This window comes from Culex pipiens, chromosome 1 (assembly GCF_016801865.2).
Source record: "Culex pipiens pallens isolate TS chromosome 1, TS_CPP_V2, whole genome shotgun sequence".
NCBI lineage: Eukaryota > Metazoa > Arthropoda > Insecta > Diptera > Culicidae > Culex > Culex pipiens.
The window spans coordinates 111,321,491-111,340,870 of NC_068937.1; the positions used below are offsets into that span (position 1 = coordinate 111,321,491).

Here is a 19,380-nt window from a genome sequence, read left to right on the forward strand (position 1 = left end):
GGCGGAAGATGGTCAGTTCATCCGACGTTGAAGGAAGTCGAATGAAATCCGTAGTTTTTGGGAGCAGAAAAAGAAAACACGTGAAAACACGAGTGAAAAATTTATAAAATAAACCGTTGTGATAAGTGATAATGTGTTAGATATTTGATGTGCAATTAAAATTTTTTCAATTGTTCTAGAATGCGTCGTTTTTTATTCCAACAAGAACCATCCCCAGAATCCAATAAGAAATACAGCCAACAAAATTGCGTCTGCTGTAATTTTACATCTAACAAATCCTGACGGTCGGGTCGTGTAATTTTAAAATTTGATGTAATTTTCTGTCTTATTTGACGCTCCAGTTATGTGCATCAAATAAGACAGAATTTTACACGATTTTTTCGTGGTGTGTATCAAAAAATCTCGAAAATCAAAAAATACGTATTTTGGGAAATTGAGTTTTAGTGAAAAAAAAGTTGATAAAAAAATCTGCAATTTTTTTTTCCGTGTACCTATTTTTTTCTCAATTGTCCTCAACAATACCTACAACTTTGCCCAAGACACCAAATTGATCAGAAAATTCACTCAAAAGTTTCAGCTGTTTGAATATTTACATACCATTTTTGTATGGACAGCAGCCAAAATTGTATGGAGACTTGTATGGGTGAACCAATGACACAAAAGAGCTTATTTGGTCATAGGGAAGGCCCCCACAAAGTTTGAGTCAAATCAAAAAATACAAAAAATAAAAATGGTCGAAATCGGCCGATTTCGTAGAGAGTTGCTCAGTTTCATTTGTGTTTTGTATGATTTATTTAGTTTAAAGTATAGTGTTGTTAATTGATAATTAAAATATAATGATCATGTAACAAAATCCCTCCACCTGTTTATAAAAATCACTCACCCAAGCACACAAACAGTGACACAAAAGCGCACTTATCTGGCAGCTCAAACTTCATTTTGGGTGAATTATTCACAAACAATGGGAAAAGACTGTCATTAACATCACTTTGGGCAGCAAACAACAATTTGTATCATCTCTGCTCAATGCTCAACCTGCACTAGCCTGCCTGTCATCTACGACCCCGTCAACATAATCCATATGGCCAAATTAACTTTTGCCAAACATTACCCACATGACCAACCTTCCGGCGAAAGAGAGGGCGTATCCATAACCCTTTACCGGCGAAATGACAGCAGAGGCGTATAAATACTAATTTGCTCCAAATTAAATCCTCCACAAAAGAACAGATCGCCCGCGTGCGCTAGACAAGTGTTAATGTTATAAAACAAAACATAGCATTAGCATAACATTTTAGCGCGCTTGGAGCCACCTTCATGAGGGCAGGGGGGCTCTACCATATGTTCCGTCCCGTTTTTCGCAGATGAACGCGTGGCGCGGCGCATATCATAATAATTTATGGACTTTGGATTAGGTTTAATGAATTTCATAAATTATGTAAATTCAAACGTAGTTGGGGGGCGAAAGCTGTCAGCGAGAGAGAGAGAGAGAGTGAGAAAATGTGTCTAGATCCAAATCAGCGTGTACTGTACGGTGAGGAGAGAGTGCGATGATTTATGCAGAGGCAGAGGCGAGGCTTTAAATCAGTATTAAATTTGATTAGGCCCTTTTGGAAAACGAAACGAAATCGTATGAGTTTGTGTGTAATTGATTCGGTGTGAAGAGCTGTCGTCGATTTTTGGTAGTGGGGGGCGCCGACGATACCTGATGGTGACAGCGGCAGTCAGGATGAACTGAAATTAATTTTACAAATTTCAATTATTCACGGCGAATGTGCTCAATTGGCCGCTTGGTCGAAGCTCAATTGCTGGCCAAACTGGTGCTGGATAAATGCTTCCGCTTGTTGGGCGCCATTAATTATGCATTGGTTAGCCCAGCTATCGACTCAAAACGATAGCTAGTGGACTCGTTTCGTTCCGTGTTGGAGTGAGAGTTTTGAATTTTTGTAGGGGAGAATGAGTGTAGATGTTTGAAATAATTTTTCAGTTTAAATTGAAAACAGTGCAGTTTTTTCAATCATGACGAAATATTTTCTTTAAATCACTTTAAAACATACACGCTCATCAAAATCGATTTATTTAAGAGATTGTAATTACATAAATTTAACAATGTGTGCTAAGAAATAATTCTCTATGTTATTGCAAATCGACTGTTCTTTGTATTTTTTTTAATTTGGATGATAATTTGTCCTTGCATTTGTTTTTAATTGCAAATTTGATTTTGCATCTAAACATGATTTTTGAAAGATGCTTTGTTTTGTCTCTTTAAACATTTCAAAATATAAAAAAAGGAATTTTTCGAATTCAGCTTTAAAAAAACGAAATTTTGTCCGTATACCGGCAATTTTGTCGGAGATACCTTATCGATCACAAAATCCCTTTTCAAGATACATATTTTTGAACATTCAATTGCCCATTTTGTATGAAGACCTGTTTGTAAAATCCAATCTTCCAATCCAAGATTTTGCGTTATGTAATAAATTAACAATCCCCTGTTTGATTTAGCGAACTAAGTTAGCTGTACAATTCTCTCAAGAAAAGGTAACTTTTTGTCTTTATGATCAGAAAGACTTTATTTTATAATTAGTGCGTCCAAACATATTTTCATACAATTCTAGCAGCTGTCCATACAAAAGAGCCACAAAAAATTTCAAAAATTTGTATCATTAAAAGGAATTTTCTAGTCGATCTGGTGTCTTTGGCGAAGTTGTAGATCAAGGTTGTTAACGATAAAATTATCGAGGTTCGATAACGATAAAGATAGTTCTATAGTTATCGTCAGGACGATAACGATAATCTATCGTTATCGTTATGCCGATAATTATATCGACGAATATGGTAAATTTCAAAGTATACATCTAAATTAAAAGGTCCTATCTGCATAGAAAACCCATGACGGATAGGTTGTTTTTGAAAATTTAAGTTAAAAATACTAAAAAAATCACAAAATACCGTATTTTTTTTAAAGTACTCATATTTTTATAATTTGCTATTTTGGTATCAAACGATTGCAAATTTTGCATGGATTTTTACTGTTTTAGAGTATTTTGAATAAAATACTATTTTTTTTCAAAATACCGTATTTTCTCGAAAATCCTCAAATTTTTATAATTCGCAATATGGGTATCAAACGATTCGAAATTTTGCATGCATTTTCACTGTTTTACTGTGTACTCAAATTTTTATAATTCCCAAAAAAAATTGAGTATTTTTTAGAAAATACGGTATTTTGTGAAAATTTTAGTATTTAATTCAAGAAACTCTAAAACAGTGAAAATGCATGCAAAATTTCGAATCGTTTGATGCTCATATTGCAAGTCATAAAAGTTTGGGAACTTTTAAAAAAATCCGGTATTTTTTAAATTTTTAGTATTTACGCTTTAAAACTTACTACATTATCAAAAAGTATATTCTAAGCGAACGCATTGAAAATTTAACATGATATATCGTTATCCCGACGATAACGATAACCATAATTGTAATCGTCAGACGATAATATTATAGACGATAATTCTATCGATTAACAACCTTGTTGTAGATTTTGCGAGAAGTATTCAGGATGGCAGCTGATTTTTTTTTTAAATATAAAATATTTTCTAGAAAGAAGCAAGTTTTGAATAATACATCATCTTTTTTTATATGTTTTAGACGACAAAATAAACATGTTTTGAGTTCTAACAAAAGCTGGTCAATATTATTTTTCTAGTGTTGAAAGCAAATTTGGATTTCCCTTAACTTTTCGACCTAAAAACAAATTTTAAATCACAAAAGATCTATGTCAGCAATTCCACTTCAAACCAGTAGGATCCAGATCAAAAGTTTTCCGATTTGGCGTGAGAGTTCCTTAGAAAAAATAATAAAACTCGTATTTTTTGTTTGCTAATTAAGGTGGTACTATTCGAAAAAGAGTGGTCCAAAAACGAAATCATAAAAACAATATGCTTTCAAAAAGTCTTAGTATTTTTCGTTGAAAGCCCAACTAATAACCTTTTCTTTTGAAACGTGGCAAGCCTAAATTGGTTCAGCTGTTCTTGACCCTTATCCTTGTAATATATTTTTTTAAATCGTCAGAAAATGTTATTTTTTGGACCACCCTATTTTGACTAGGGCCACCCCAATCGCCAAACAAAAAAACGGGTCTTATTATTCTAGCCTATGAACTTCAATGCTAAATTTGAGCTAAATCGGAGCACTTTTGATCTGGATTCTGCTAGTTTGACGTGGAATCGCTGTATTAACGGCTACAAAAAAATATCTGTCAATAAATAAATCTTGTTAGTCAGTTGGGGAGGAGGGGAGTCGAAGGCCGTGTTACGCTTCATACATTTTTTTTTAATTTGTATGAAAATTTTGTTACTTGGGGGGGAGGGAGTCCAAAACATTTTTTGCGTTACGTAATAAAAGAACGCACCCTTAAAACAAATCATTCAGTTATGTTGAGTTGTTAAGGGTTAACATAAAATCCTAAGGGTTTACTAATTTTGTTCATATTGTGTTTTTGCACACTTGAACTTTATATTGTTAAAGATTGAAAAAAAGTTAGATTAAAAGACTTGAAAATTTTTGACCATTTTAAATTGAATCTCTAATTTTTAAAACTGTGCAATAACGAGGTATCCTAGGTTTTAAAGACACTTGCACGGAGAGAAATCAGCATATAAAACTTTTAAAAAGCGTTCATGAAATGTTGAACCAAGAAAAGTCTATTCAATATTATGGAGATCGCTTATGTGCTATTTTATAAAACGTCAAATCATATTATAGCAGACGTGGCACAAGATAGCACGTAAGCGACGATGTATAACAGTGATTCAAATTTGGCTTTTTGTCGCCCATCTGTCATTTAAAATACCATAAATAACACTCAAGTTTTGATCTCTAAAAACAGTGTTGCCAGATCATCAAACTTAAAGCCTTATCGAAAAGGTTGCTTTCAGTATTTCATTTATGACATGTTCTATAAATTAAACAAAAGTGCTTAAAACTTTAAGCAGTGTTCCCAGATCTCTTTTTTTCAACCTTACCTCAACTTTACCCCAATCTTCCTTACGAGCTTTTCTCCACGTTGTCCAGCCACGGGACATAAGCTCGATATCGCTTTCGAAGCAGTCCGTCGCGTCGGAACGACTCCATCAATGGTTTAGCAGGGCTGCTACACAACTGGTTGAATGATTTATCTCGCAGCACTGTCAATACGCTGTCCGGCGCCTTTTTATCTCCGCTGCGTGGATGACTTTATTCAGGTCGGAAAGCCTTAGAAAGAAAAAAAAAGTGGACAACTAATAGTTTTATTCGCTGTTTTCCTCCCCCTCTTTCGAAGGCGCTATTGAAACCAGTGTCAATTACACGCTGAGAGGAAAAGTCTGCATAATTGAGTTGTTTATTTGACAAATCCGATTCCGGATTAACTTCCAGCTCGGGAAGGAGGGTTTTGTCACACCTCGAACATCTCAGTCCTTAGAGGATGGGAGGTGAAAATCTCAACACAAATCGGCAATCGACTGCTCCGAAATGGATCCACTTTGGAACCAACAGGAAGGGAAGGAGAAATTGGCAAATATTTATGGCCGTTTGGGGTTCTCCCCTGCTAAGAGTGTGTGGTGGTATATTGAGTTGTAAACTAAGTGTCGTGTATCGTTTTGGACTTTCCTGGAAAATCGAAGCTCCATCGATTACCTCCGTCGTAAGTGCTAGGAAAGAACCAAGGAAAAACGGTATATTAGTGAGCATCTAAAAGCTCGATGAATAAGTAAAATTACCTGCCTCGTCGACTTGTTGTCGTCCTTCTCCGGTAGAATCCGACAAAATTGTCACAACATCTTAACCCTCTTCCGAGCAGCAAACCATCCCGACCCGAGAGGGAAAGGTTACATTTATGGCGATGGCATAATTTATTTAAACCTTTTTCTGAGAAAAGTAAAGGATCTGATCTCCCTGGAGAAGAGAAAAATCCTGCCTCGTTTCGATTTAGCGTGTACGAGTTTGACAGTGAACAGAGGCCCTGCACGCACGCACACCAGTAAAAGGGGACGGAAAAAAAATTCCGGTGATTAGATTAAATGCCGATCTAATCAAGTGACTGAATAAAACGAAATCAGTCGGGTTGTGATTAAACATACGCGTGTCTGCCAATGTGACACAGTGAGTAATGGTTTGCGTTAAGTGTTTTTGTCTTTCGCCCGCCAACCGGTGCCGCAAAAATAAGCACAAAACCAAGATAATCGAATTATGTTTACGTATGTTGGTACCAACGGTGCGTGCAATATTTATGCCAATTCAATGTGTGTTTGGCAAATGTTGGTGCGATTTTTTTTGCTTTGTGAGTGGATATTGATTTGATTGTAATGTGTGATATTGAGAAGATTTTTGCTGAATAAATAAACTCAATCTTAAAACTGTTTTGTCAAATTATTAAAAATTCACCGAAGAAAAGTAAGGCAATTTTGCCACTTATTTTTATATGTTTTTGTAAACGTCTAGAAAGAAGTGTTTATGATTGTCTCAATGTTCGTTTTCACGGACGCTTCGAAACCCAGACACCTCATTATGTTTTATCAATTATTTTGATATAAGTTCGCATTATCAATGTCAAAACTGTGTTATTTGATGAATTCTAACATCAACTTTCATTTAAAATTTGTTTGAACGCTGTAGTTAATGCCAAAACTACTATATAAAATTAAATTAAAAGTTTATCGAAAATGTGAAATATTTCACTGAAATATTTCATTGGCGTCCGATGCACCGGGAAGGCGAAGCAGAAATTTATGGTTTTGATTTCTTTTAATTATAGCTAATTTTTATATTAAATATCGATTGTTTTGATGTTAACAGCTTATTTGAGATCTAAAGAATGCCTCTCACTAACATTTCCGTCCAAATTTGTGCGGTTCATAAGCCGAATCGAGTGTCCGGATTTCGAATCAGCTTTTATCAGTGTCCGGGATTCGAAGCAAAACAAATCATTCTAATTTTCAAATTCTGATGAAAAATTGTTAAAAAATACATATTTTGATTGCTTTCTCTCAAAAAATTACTATTTGTACTACATCCTTATTATATTTTTACATTTCCAACTTATTACATTATTTTTTGCCAGCTATAACAAAAATGTTATGCTACTAATGCTAAGACGTTTTTGGAGTTTCTGTCAGTAAACGCTTTAATTTCGTCAATGTATGATAAATGTTGGCTCCCTAGACATGATCCAATCAACAGAATTGAATTTAAGTGGATTCCCTGTCAACAAATTAAAAGTTAGGTTCGGGTATAAATTCTATGGAATCAACTTAAACAACCACGTCCACGTCTATTGAATAGACAAAATAAGGAGGTGCGCATGATTGCTTGACATGATTCCATAGCATTTAACAAATTTAATTTAATTTTAGAAAATTTATTGTTTTACTGGCGGGGAATTCCTTGGGGAATTCACTGAAATTCAATTCTCTCGTGTTCTGGGGGCCTAAATTTATCATAGCTTACCGAAACTGAAGCGTTTACTGACATCAACTTAGAAATTGTCGAGTTGTGAAATCTGCTAGATCGTTATGTGAATACTAACTGACGTGGGCAGGATGCGAATCAAGTTTTTTTTTATTTTTAAAAAATCTTGAGTTGTACTCAATGCATAAAAAAGAATTGCGTTAAGAAAAAAATGGAATTAAAAGAATTACTTCTGTTACCTGTTAATACCAAATCTACTGAAAGTGTGTCACTTCTTTTTATACAAGTCAAAAACAAGTTTTATTCAAATCTAAGCGATTTTACTAGAAATTCACCCCAATTTTAGCGTAATTTTGCCAAATTTAAATTTCAAAATTTTGTTCCCAAAAGGTGTCAGGCCAATATTTGAAAATTTTCCAAATAAGAGTTTTCAGCCCTTTTAAAACTTCAAAACTATTCCCAAACATTCGAAATTATTTTTACAGAGCATTAAACAATAAACATCATATTTTAATATCGAAAATAGCTTCCGAAAAATCACGAGTTGAAAAACGAGGGCTAGTTCGCTAGTTATACGCTGAGAAAAACAGATTTTTCAAAAAATGTTAACATTAAGAAGTTGTATCTCAGCAACCAGTCCGATCAACAAAATTGTTTGATATTTTTGAAGATTTTCGGAATATTTTTCGCAGGAGTTCTTTTCTATCATTAAAAAAAAACTTTAAAAAATAAACACCTTAAAACACGGAAAAAATCGATTTGTTGATTTGGCCTTCAATTATTAAAGGTTAAGTTCCCAAAATCGGCCATTTTTAACGCAAAAAAAGGGTTTAAAAAATATATTTTTGGAAAAAAAAATTATAAAGAACTGTCAAATAAATGGCACTTTACCAAAAATATCCATTTTAATTTTCATCAACATATGATTTTTTTTAAATTTATTTTTCATTTTTTTTTTTCAAAAATATATTTTTAAATCTTTTTTTTTAGTTAAAAATTGCCGATTTTGGGAACTCAACCTTTAATAATTGAAAGTCAAAAAAATAAATCGTACCTTTATTAAATGTCCAAGTCATTTAATTGAGTTGTATTTTTTAATTTGGCTCTAACTTTTTCCAAAAATCACTATTTTTCAAAAAATCATAACTCGGCGGAAGATTTTTGACCATGTTTCTCTATGGCTCAAAAGTTGCGGGTTTTTGTCTCCTAAAACATATCAAAAAATCTTGAATATCAAAAAATACGTATTTTGGAAAATAGAGTTTTTGTGAAAAAAAGTTGATAAAAAAATCCGCATTTTTTTCCGTGTACCTATTTTTTTCTCAATAGTCCTCAACAATACCTACAACTTTGCCGAAGATCAGAAAATTCACTCAAAAGTTACAGCTGTTTGAATATTTACGTACCAAAATTGTATGGAGACTTGTATGGATGAACCAATGACGCAAAATAGCTTCTTTGGTCATAGGGAAGGTCCCCACAAAATTTGAGACAGATAAAAAAATACAAAAAACAAAAATTGTCGAAAACGGCCGATTTTGTAGACAGTTGCTCATCTTTTGAAGTAGTTTCCTGATCGTTTTGGTTTCTGTGGCAAATTGATGGAGGTTTATGAAAAAATAGGCACATTGTTTATTTTTGCTGTTTTTAAAACAAACTTTGTTTTACAAAAAAAACAAATTCCGTATTTTTTTATTTTTGATGTTTGAGGAGACAACCCCGCAACTGTTGAGCTTATATGGAGAGGCGAAAGCAATCGAGCTGTCAAAACGGGGTTCCAATTGAGTGACAGGACGTTACAAGACTTAGGTTGGAATCACTTATAATCATTATTTATCAATGAACATCATTTTGAACATCAGAAATTTTAAGAAACTTTTGTAAACAAAACTTATTATTAAAAACAAAAGTTTCACTCAAATTTGCATTTTTTTTCCTTTTTTGAACGGTGCCCATTAGAGACCATTTCTGAAATTTTATTTTTCGATAAGTTCTGCATATTACCTAAAATCGTCTAAGAAACATTGAGAATTCGATCTCTGGTTGCTGAGATACAACAAAAACAAATAGACGGGAAAATTAATGTTTTAAAAGCGCACCCAAACAGCCCCCTCCTCATTTCCTTATGCCAATATTTCAGTAAATAATATTCCAATTTTCAATGTTAAAAAAAATTAACATTTGTGAAATTTTCAGATCTTTTCGCAAAAACTATTAGCAAAATTTTGGAATCAGGACTAACATTTCAAAAGGGCAGAAATAAAAAAAAAACATGACAAAATGTAACTTAACACGCTCAACTTAGAATGCCTTAAATCTTCAAAAATTCTTCAGACCAGCAAAAATCGATTTTCCTGCCTGTCCCAGATTCCCAGCACACCCGTCTTGGCAACCGAACCACCATAACAATACATCATGTCGCCTCCAACCGTCGCCATCGTCATAATCCTCGGCGCGGTTGGTCCCCGTCATTATGACGTTTTAATATTGAGCGCCAACCGTGTCGGGCTGCTTATCGTAAGCACTTCTTTTTAACCATCCTGTGCTGGCAGAACAACGCCAAAGAATAACCAAAAGCTTTCCATCGGCGACGTGTCGCCTGCCTATAAAACGTCATTAAAAATTCATACTGTTTCCCCCGCGTTGTTTTTCCTCCCTCTCAAAGACTCTTTTAAAGTGTCAAAAAAGTTTATCCACCACCGCCAGTGCTACCAGTTTTACTTGTTCATCACGCCCTCCCCACATGATCAACTACCCGGGAAAAAAATCATGCCTTCCCACTTAGATAAAGTGGTCTCCAGGTCCCATTCTCCTGATGTTACCTTTCCTTTTCACACGAAATTTTAACAGTGTAGCGACGAAACCCGTTGCCCTTCTTACCCAGACCGTTTTGACGTTTAAACGGGGGCCCGGACATTAATATTTAATTTCGATAGCCGCGTTAGAAAAAAAAAAACAAAACAAAGATGGCCGACCCCGAGGCGGTGTTCTTAAACGATCGATTCATTTTAAGCCTCAAACCACCCCCCTGGTTCGAAATGACGGGGGCGAATTTTGCGTGTCAATTAATGACGAGGGGCTTCCCGGTGGAAAACAATAAAGTTGGAAAAAGGGGACCAACCCCTAATTGACTTCTTTTTTTGACGTTTTACCAAAAAGGGGGAGGGTATAAATAGTCTCATTTGGTATTCATAGCTTCCGACTTTTATGTGTTGGTAGTGCCAGAATAAACACACACGTACACTCAAACATGCAGTCCGGCTTAAAAAATGCTCAAGAGTATTTGAATAATTTACCAACCCCCTTGGAACACGTATTTTCGAAAAACACGAAAGAAGGTTGCACACAAAAAAAAACTCATTTTATTACTTGGTCGGGGCCAAAAACAAACTGCCAGTCAAACCGAACACACGCGCGCCAAACGAGGAGTGAAAATGAGGAACCTGGTTCCAACCCCACGTGCCAAACGAATGGCACACGGTGGTTCTGGTCATAAGGAATGAGCCAAGAACAAGCTGCAATCAGTCAAATTAAGTTCGTTCTTGCGATGGCTTGTTAGGTGTATCAGCAAAGTAAGCCAAAAGGGCGAAACCCAGACGCGCCCTTTGATGGAACTCGAGAAAAAAAGAGACCTGCAACGCCGGAAGGTTAGTTCTTTTTTTTCGAGCCGGAACAATCGATTTGCGAAGCGAAGTGAATAAATAATGGTGCGGCGGAAGACCTTGACGGGAAAATCGATGTTTGAACAAAAATACATGTTTTTTTCTGGATTTAAAACTTTAAAACGGATTGAACATCCAATCAATGTGGCTAAACATATTTTAACGTGCTCATTTGACAGCTCAAGATTCGGCTGTTTGCCCAAATTTCGTCATAAAGCTACTGAATTTCGATTCTCTGAAACCATTAAACATTTTCGCAAGCTATCCATAATTCTTTCTAAAAAGAAAAAAAGCCAATGTTGTTTTCTTTTTAATCAGTTTTAATTTACGTAATTGGGCCCTAAAATTAAGCTTGGATTTGTGATATTATTGTTCACAACGATAAAGCTTATGTTTCTAAGAACAATGACCCTTTGTACGACCGCAAAGAATTGAAAATGGATTTTTAAATCAATTCAAAAAAATTACCTACTCGGCTCTTCTTGACAGAAAAAGGTACTTCTTGACAGCTCATTGCAAGGGGACCATAGTTGGTTCATCAAAAAAAAATGTCTTGTCAATTTATATTTTGCATTATAATAAAAAAAAGTTATCAGAAATGGTTTTTTATCATGGTTTTTACTGTTGTAAATAAAACATGACATAGAGTTTTCCAGAAATTCTCTACAAAATCGGTCTTTTTTAAAAAAAAAATGATGTATGAAAATTAAAAAAAATCTATATCTTTTGAAGAAATTTTTTAATCGATTTGGTTTCTTGGGCAAAGTATGGATAAGGACTACTCTGAAAAAAGAAATTAAACACGGTAAAAAAAATTTGGTGTATTTTTATTTAACCTTTTGTCACTAAAACTTGATTTGCAAAAAACACTTTTTTATTTTTTTTATTTCATGATATGTTTTAGGAGAAATCAAAAGCCAACTTTTCAGAAATTTCCAGGTTGTGCCAAAAATGGTTGACTGAGCTATGATTTTCAATGTTAAAATATGAAACATTCGTGAAATTTTCCGATCTTTTCGATAACAATTTTTTAGATTTTTTTAAAGCAAGACTAATATTTCAAAAGGCCAAACATTTAATTTACGTCCTTTTGAAATGTTAGTTTTGATTTCAACAATTTGAAATTTTGGAGTAAGCGACCAATATTTTGATTTAAAAAAAAACAGTATCAATAAAAGAAATCATAACTCGGTCAACGATTTTTTGCACAACCTGGAAATTTCTGAAAAGTTGGCTTTTGATGTCCCTTAAAACATATCAAAAATAAAAAAAATCAAATAGTTAGTGTTTTTTGCAAATCGAGTTTTAGTGACAAAAAGTTAAATAAAAAATCAACAAAAAAAAATTACCGTGTTCAATTTTTTTTTTCAGTGTAGGCTTTATCCATACCTGCAACTTTGCCGAAGACACCAAATCGATAAAAAAAATCCTTCAAAAGATACAGATTCTTGGATTTTCATACATCATTTTTGTATGGGCAGCTGCCAAATTTGTATAAAAAATTATATGGACAAACTAATGATGCAAAATGGCTTCTTTGGGCATAACGAAGTCATCAAAAAAGTTTCAGTCGGATTAAAAAATACAAAAATTAAAATTTTAGAAAAAGACCGATTTCGTAGAGAATTGCCCTCATACTAAATTTAGCATCGTATGAATATGAAAATTTTAGTTTTTTTTATTAAACTCGGTATTTTGGGAAAATTTTAGTATTTTATTCAAAAAACTCTTAAACACTACAAATGCTTACCAAATTTCGCAAAGTTTGATAACCACATTGAAAATGACAAAAAAATTAGTTTTTTCATGAACAAATCGATATTTGAAAATTAAGACAATGTTATTATTCTCATGAACTTAACGATTTTTTTTTTTGAAAATTTTGGTTGTGAAATTAACATTTTTTTCTTTCCAACTACTCGAAAAGAAATTTCGCATAGTTTTTCACCCATACTGAAAGTAATGAAAATTTTAAATAAGTTTTTTGGTGAAATAAATAATACTAAACATACAAAATGTTGCATATTGTGATTGCAAATTATGAAAAATTTTATATTTTCATATACAGTCCAGACTCGATTATCCGAAGTTCGTCTATCCGAAGGTTTGTATGGGACTTCGGATAATCGAATCATGAGCAAAAAAATATTTTTTTTCGTCATATTTAATGAGCTTGTTGTTGAGTACAAACAAAAATAAGACAACCAAAAAACATTTTTTGTGTGATTCGATTATCCGAAGTGAAATTTGGCCAAGGCCTTCGGATAATCGAGTTTGGACTGTACAACTGTATTTTGTGAAAATTCACTCAAAATTCCGCCCATACGGAAAATCGTGAAAATTATGAAAATTTTAATATTTCTTGAATTTTTTTTATAGTTAGAGTATTTTACCAGAAAACAGTTATAACGTACAAAAGGAATTTATAGTTATAACAGGTATAACGTACAATAGGAATTTTAAAACAAAAATACTTAGGTGAAATGCATACAAAATTTCGAATCATAAAATATGAGTATTTTCACAAAATACAGTATTTTCTTAAAATTTTTGTATTTTATAAAAAAAATCCACTAATAAAGTAAAAATGCATACAAAGTTCCGCATCGTTTGAAACCGATATTGAAATGTTGAGAATTTTCATGAAACACAATATTTTAATTTGAGTATTTTACAAAAAAAAACTCCAATAAAGTAAAAATGCATACACAATTTCGAATTGTTTGATATCCACTTTGCAGAATTGTAAGAATTTTTGAGAAATAAAAAAAAGAGTTACTTTTGAGCATTTTACAACAAAATAAATTCTTTCAAAGTGAACATAAATGCAATATTTCAAATCATTTGACACCCAGGTTGCAAAATCATGATGATTTGTGTATTTTTAAAATTTATTATTGTGGATTTAGTTGGTAGTTGGATTTTCTGGCATCTTCGGTCATTGGAAACGGTCGTGGATAGACCTAGGGGTTCTCAATTGGAGGGAAAAAGTCCAAGTTATAGAAAAAATATGCATTAAAATTTTGATTTTGAATCACTTCTCCGACATTAGAAATAATTTTTTGAACATGCTTGCATATTTTTAACGCAGTCGGAAAATATTATTTTTCTTGAAAAAAGTTTCATTTTTAACCAAATGATCACCCCTAATTCTTGCTCGATGTCGCCATCACGCGACCGCGTGCTCCGTTTGTTTGTCAACAAAGCTGCAGCTGGATGGTGAAACGAAGTGAGAGGGGGAGAGGTTTTGACATTTTTATTGAGCCGACGGTCGTTTCCAACGACCGAGTCCAGCAAGGCACTGATCGTACAATATCATACTGAACATAACGATAATCATTATAGTTATTGTTGGACGATAAGTTTATCGCAAACAAGGTTATCGATTAACAGCCTTGACCAAAATCACACATGCTTTGAAATACTTTAAGACAAATGTAAAATTTTGAATAAAAATGTGGCTAAATTTTATGTGTCTGGATAATTACGAATTTGAAAAACTTTGGTTTATTCACAAGACATTTGGGTTTTGTAAGTGCAAATAATTTTGGAGAAATTACAAATAAAATTAAAAATTATTGTGTTACTAACCACAGACAATACTTATTTTAAATATTTTTTCTGATTGTTTCCGTAAAATTGAGATTTGTTAGTTTCTTTGGGGAAACCTGGGTGATGAAAAATTAGAATTCGTAGCTTGGTTTTCAAACGATCCCACTTTGTTTACATCTACAAGGTAGCAGGCTGTTCAAGCACAAGCATGACTTTTTCTTACGGGTAAATGAGTTGTCTCAACACCAGTGGTATGCGTTTTATTCTGTCTAGGTTTTGACATTGTTTAGTACAAAATGGTGGTGTGGCAGTTCCAATCAACCGAGCAGAATCAAACGATAAAGACCTATCTGGAAAGGATGACATCGACTGCAACCAGAGCTTTTTTAAATTCGTCTTCTGGGTCTCTCAAATGTTTCCACAACACCGACTTTTTTGCAATCTTGGAAAAAACAGACAAAAATATATTAACTTCTGGCAAATAGAAAAATGGATCCACTTTGACATTTGAAAACGGTGCCGCTTTTTGACCCCACTTTATCTCATGTTTGAGTCAAATTGGCCTGCATTTTGAAAAAAATCATAGTTCTATACCTAAACACTACGAAAATCTACCCAACCGTCGGTTTAAGTGTGATGAAATCTGAGAGAAATTTATCCCCGAAATGAGTTATTTTAGACAAGCGTGTAAGCTGTCATCTAAACACTCTAAAAAACTTAAATAATTAAACAAACCTGCAACTAAACAAACATTTTTTCTCCTCCCCCTTTCCAGACGTCAAACGGCCGAAGAGCGCGAAGCCGAACGGCAAGCGGCAAACCGACTCATGCTCTCCCTCCAGGCGGAAGCCCTGAGCAAGGGCTTCGGTGGACCACCCCCGTCGGCCGCCCAATCCGGCACGGCCCCCGGCGCTCCACTGGCGGCCCTGCACGGCCTACAACCCTGGGCCGAAGCGCACACCGCCGGATGCTGAAGCATGTAAAATATTGAGCTGAAAATAATAATAATAAAAAAAAACTAGCACTTTTAAACATTCACTCTATTTAGAGTAGTGCCCCTTTCTGGGGCGTTAGGTTAAGTACTATGAACAACTTCTTTGTGATAAATAGAGAGGAATCTGCAGCATCTTTTTGTAGCGCTTTAGGAAGATATTGTTAGTTTTTTAAGTAACGTGCTTGCGCGACGCGGTTAATTTTGTAAATTTGATTGTAAAATTGCATTAGACACGCCACGTTTATCTTATTGTTTACGTTAATTTGAACAAGTACTTAATCATCGTTTTTCTGTAGTGAATAAACCTTAAGATTTTATTGATCAACTCTAATTAAGAGTGTTGGTTTGACAGTTTAGTCCAAACATTGCCACTTCGTGTATAAAAGTACTTTAAAACAACGCGCTGATTTGTCTCAGTGTGGAGCAATGAATGCCGAGCTGTCGAAGTTGACCTCACTATTAATTTTTAAGGTTGCAATAAAAATCAATTTTGTCATGTTTTATTTGCTACAAGATTTGCTAGGTACAATGTTTATTTTGTTCATCGTTTGACAATTCGTCACCTGTAAAGTATAAACTCATGATCATACATCTTTACGAGCAGCAGTATTTTAACAAAATCATTTATCTCCTTAGTTTTTAAGATCAATCGGCAAGCAAGACAATGTTACTCGCTACTCATGTCAATAAATTAGAAGCTTTGCGCAGCTCTACCGTTTTCTCGCACCTTAAACACAAAAAAAACGAAAAGATATGTATAATCCGAGAGCAATAGCGAGTAAATAAGGCAAAACAAATATATAAACTATAAATCAATTTAAACTGATAACCCTAATGGTACACGCTAAAGTGTGAGAACTCACAAAAAAAAACATTCCGTAAGATCGCACGCAAATTCACTCACATTCATCACACAAACACATATACGAAATGAAATAATGAATCATGTAAATAGATAGCATCCGTGGCCCGGTCGGCAAGTAACGTGAGTTAAAGGTGCAAACCTTTAAAGTGTCGCAACACGCGTCAAAAAGCTGCAATTAATAAACATTTTCATTTAGTGCAGATTTGAAAGTGAACAGACGGCGACACACGAGCATGAAAATAAAAATAAAACCTCTGTACAGATAACAAAGCAAAAAGAAACATGTCAGGCAGCAAGCATGCAACAAAAAAAAAACGGAAAAGTAATAAAGTTTAAAAGAATTGAAATTAAACCGCATCAGAGTGTCGCAGTGTGTATGGAATAAAAGTGAAAGAAACCTCCGCCTAATCCGGTCGTCACGACCCGATGACATTTGCACGTCACCCAATTAAGTACGGGGGCCCTTATTTGTGATGCTTTCTCTCCCTGTTTGGTAAAATGCAAACTTTTTGCTGAGATTTATGAGGGGATTTAACGAATAGATGGTTTGTGTGGGCATTTCTGATTTCACCAAAATTTATAACCACTTTAAACTTATTTAGATTCTTTTCTGTGAGAAAGTATCAAATGCCGAGCAAAACGACATTTTCAGCTTAACCGTGTAGTTTGACATTTCATCTTAACAATACACGCCAACACAACAAATCCATTTCAACAACCTGATTCCTGGGAAAAAGCAAACATTTTAATTGCCGTTATCCCACAGGAATTCACAACATACTGCCTGTAATAAAAGTGAATAAAAGTGAACAAGTGCCTCTCCGTGTCCCTCAGCATCACGCTGGGAAAATTACCCATCGCGTTGCCAACGACAAGCCCATTTTGATCACGTGCAGCGCCTACTGCGTGCACTTTGCCTGGCACCATTAATCGCGCACCCACTTGACGTTTAGTTCTGGTGTTCTTGAACTCACCCTCCCGGCCCCGTTTAATCGTTAAACGATGAGAACTTTATCAAGTTACACAAATTTCTCTCGCGCGTTTGTCTTTTGATGAATGGGCCCGCCACCAGTCGGCGACCAACCCCTGTTCAAATGGCAAATGTATTTTATTTTCGGCCAAGGGGGTAGGAATGATAAACATGTTTATAACTTTATTAGCACAGTAACCGTTAGAATACACGCGGGGATATTACAGGCAGTGCCGGAGGCACGTGGTTGACGAAAAACAGATGAGACTAAAGTTTTACTGCGCGGAGTTTTTTGGTGGTATGTGCAGAATAGAGACTGGTAAGTTATGAAAAGATTCAATTAGCAAATTAATCAATTTTGCGGGTGGTGTGCGACAACTGGAACTGAATTTTTATTTCACTATTTGAACGATTCGAATATTGTCAAGTTCGAACAGTTATAAATATTTATCTAAATCGTTGCAGGTGCTACAAAAAAAAATAACGGAATAACCAATTAAAATTTGCAACCAATCGTCAGACTGACTTTTTCTGTAATTTAGGACAATTTTGAACCAACAAAAGGTAATTGAGTCCTAAAATTATGCCTAAATTGCTAACATTATTGTTCACAATGATAAAGCTAAACTGCCTGAGTAAAATGACACTTTGTACGACCACACTGCCCATGTTCGCATCAATGTCCAATTTGCAAAAACAGCAAACTGAGAAAAACGTATTTGAAGTTTGTCCCACACATAAGGCTACGTGTAAAGTTTTCGCGAAAAACTGGATTTCCTCCTGATTTCTAGAACAAACTACCAAAGAAAACAGATGTACACACACAAGAATATTACTATACTTTCAAAAACAACTTACTCTTGAAATAAAAAGTGGTCAAAATTTGCTACACTGAAAGGGTTTTTTCTTGTTTTGAAAATGAAAACTTTTACTGCTACTGTTTTTGAAAATCTCATTGCTAACTGATTTAAAAGTTTTAACTTTTAATTCGACTGTATAATTTCATTCATTTTGTCGTTCTCGTGAAACCGTGTTCGCCTAAGTCCACAATGTAAACAAACGATTAGGTGTAGGTGATTTCGGTGCTTAATGAGTGGTGCAGGACTTGGACGCGGAAGCCTTCGAAGGAGGATGGTGCGGGTGCGGAACAAGGTTGGGGGATTAGGGGAATGTTGGTTTTCAAAAGGATAAGGTCAGCTTCCTGCCGGACCTGCAGCTGTTTCACGGCCGAAATGGGTAAGAAGGAAGTTTGGGTGTTTGGTGGCGTTTGTGTTTGCTTTTATTGACGTAGACTTACGTCTTTGTCGAAGGTACTGGGGTGTCATTCCAAAAAACCCGGGCCGAAGGCCCTGGATTACTGCGTCATCCGTCAAACGCTTATATCTTCCTTCCCTCTAATCGAATCGACACGATTTATGTGCCATTCGATTCGAAAATTATTCAGCAATTTGCTATAAAACTTTCATTGTTGGCAAAATAGTTTAACTATTGAAACAATTGAATGTTTTAAAATGTTTTCAAAATGCAGAGATTTTGCAAGCAAAATGAGCGCTTCCCACTCACGGACGGGAATGTCAAGTACCTATTTTGAGGGGAAAATCATCCGAGCAACGCGACCGAGTGTCGGTCGCGAAAAAGGAGGGGAAGTAGCGGGCCGAAATCATACATAAGAACGCGCGCCAGAGCCCATTCCATCATTCACGTCTCAGACGTCGGACCGGCAGCAGCAGCAGCAGCAGCAGGAAAGCTCAGCCCAGAGCAGCAGCAGCAGGAGAGAGACCAGAGCAGCAGCAGCAGGAGAGAGGGACCAGAACTGGAAAAGAAGTGCGCATCGCCTTCTCGTCGTCACCGTCAGCCAGTTGCCTCTCGATGGCCGGACCGTTTGGATCTT

At 35.0% G+C, this 19,380-nt stretch overlaps 1 protein-coding gene across 1 annotated transcript in view; it reads left to right on the top strand.

Annotated features, from left to right (window-relative positions):
• LOC120417220 (T-cell leukemia homeobox protein 3) overlaps nt 1-16,676 on the top strand; it is a 51,768-nt gene extending 35,092 nt beyond the window's left edge. The window contains exon 4 of the mRNA XM_039579181.2: nt 15,436-16,676. Within this exon, the coding sequence (XP_039435115.1) occupies nt 15,436-15,634 (199 nt within the window). The 3' untranslated portion in view covers nt 15,635-16,676. The remainder of the gene's footprint in view (nt 1-15,435) is intronic.
• Nucleotides 16,677-19,380: the final 2,704 nt, after the last annotated feature.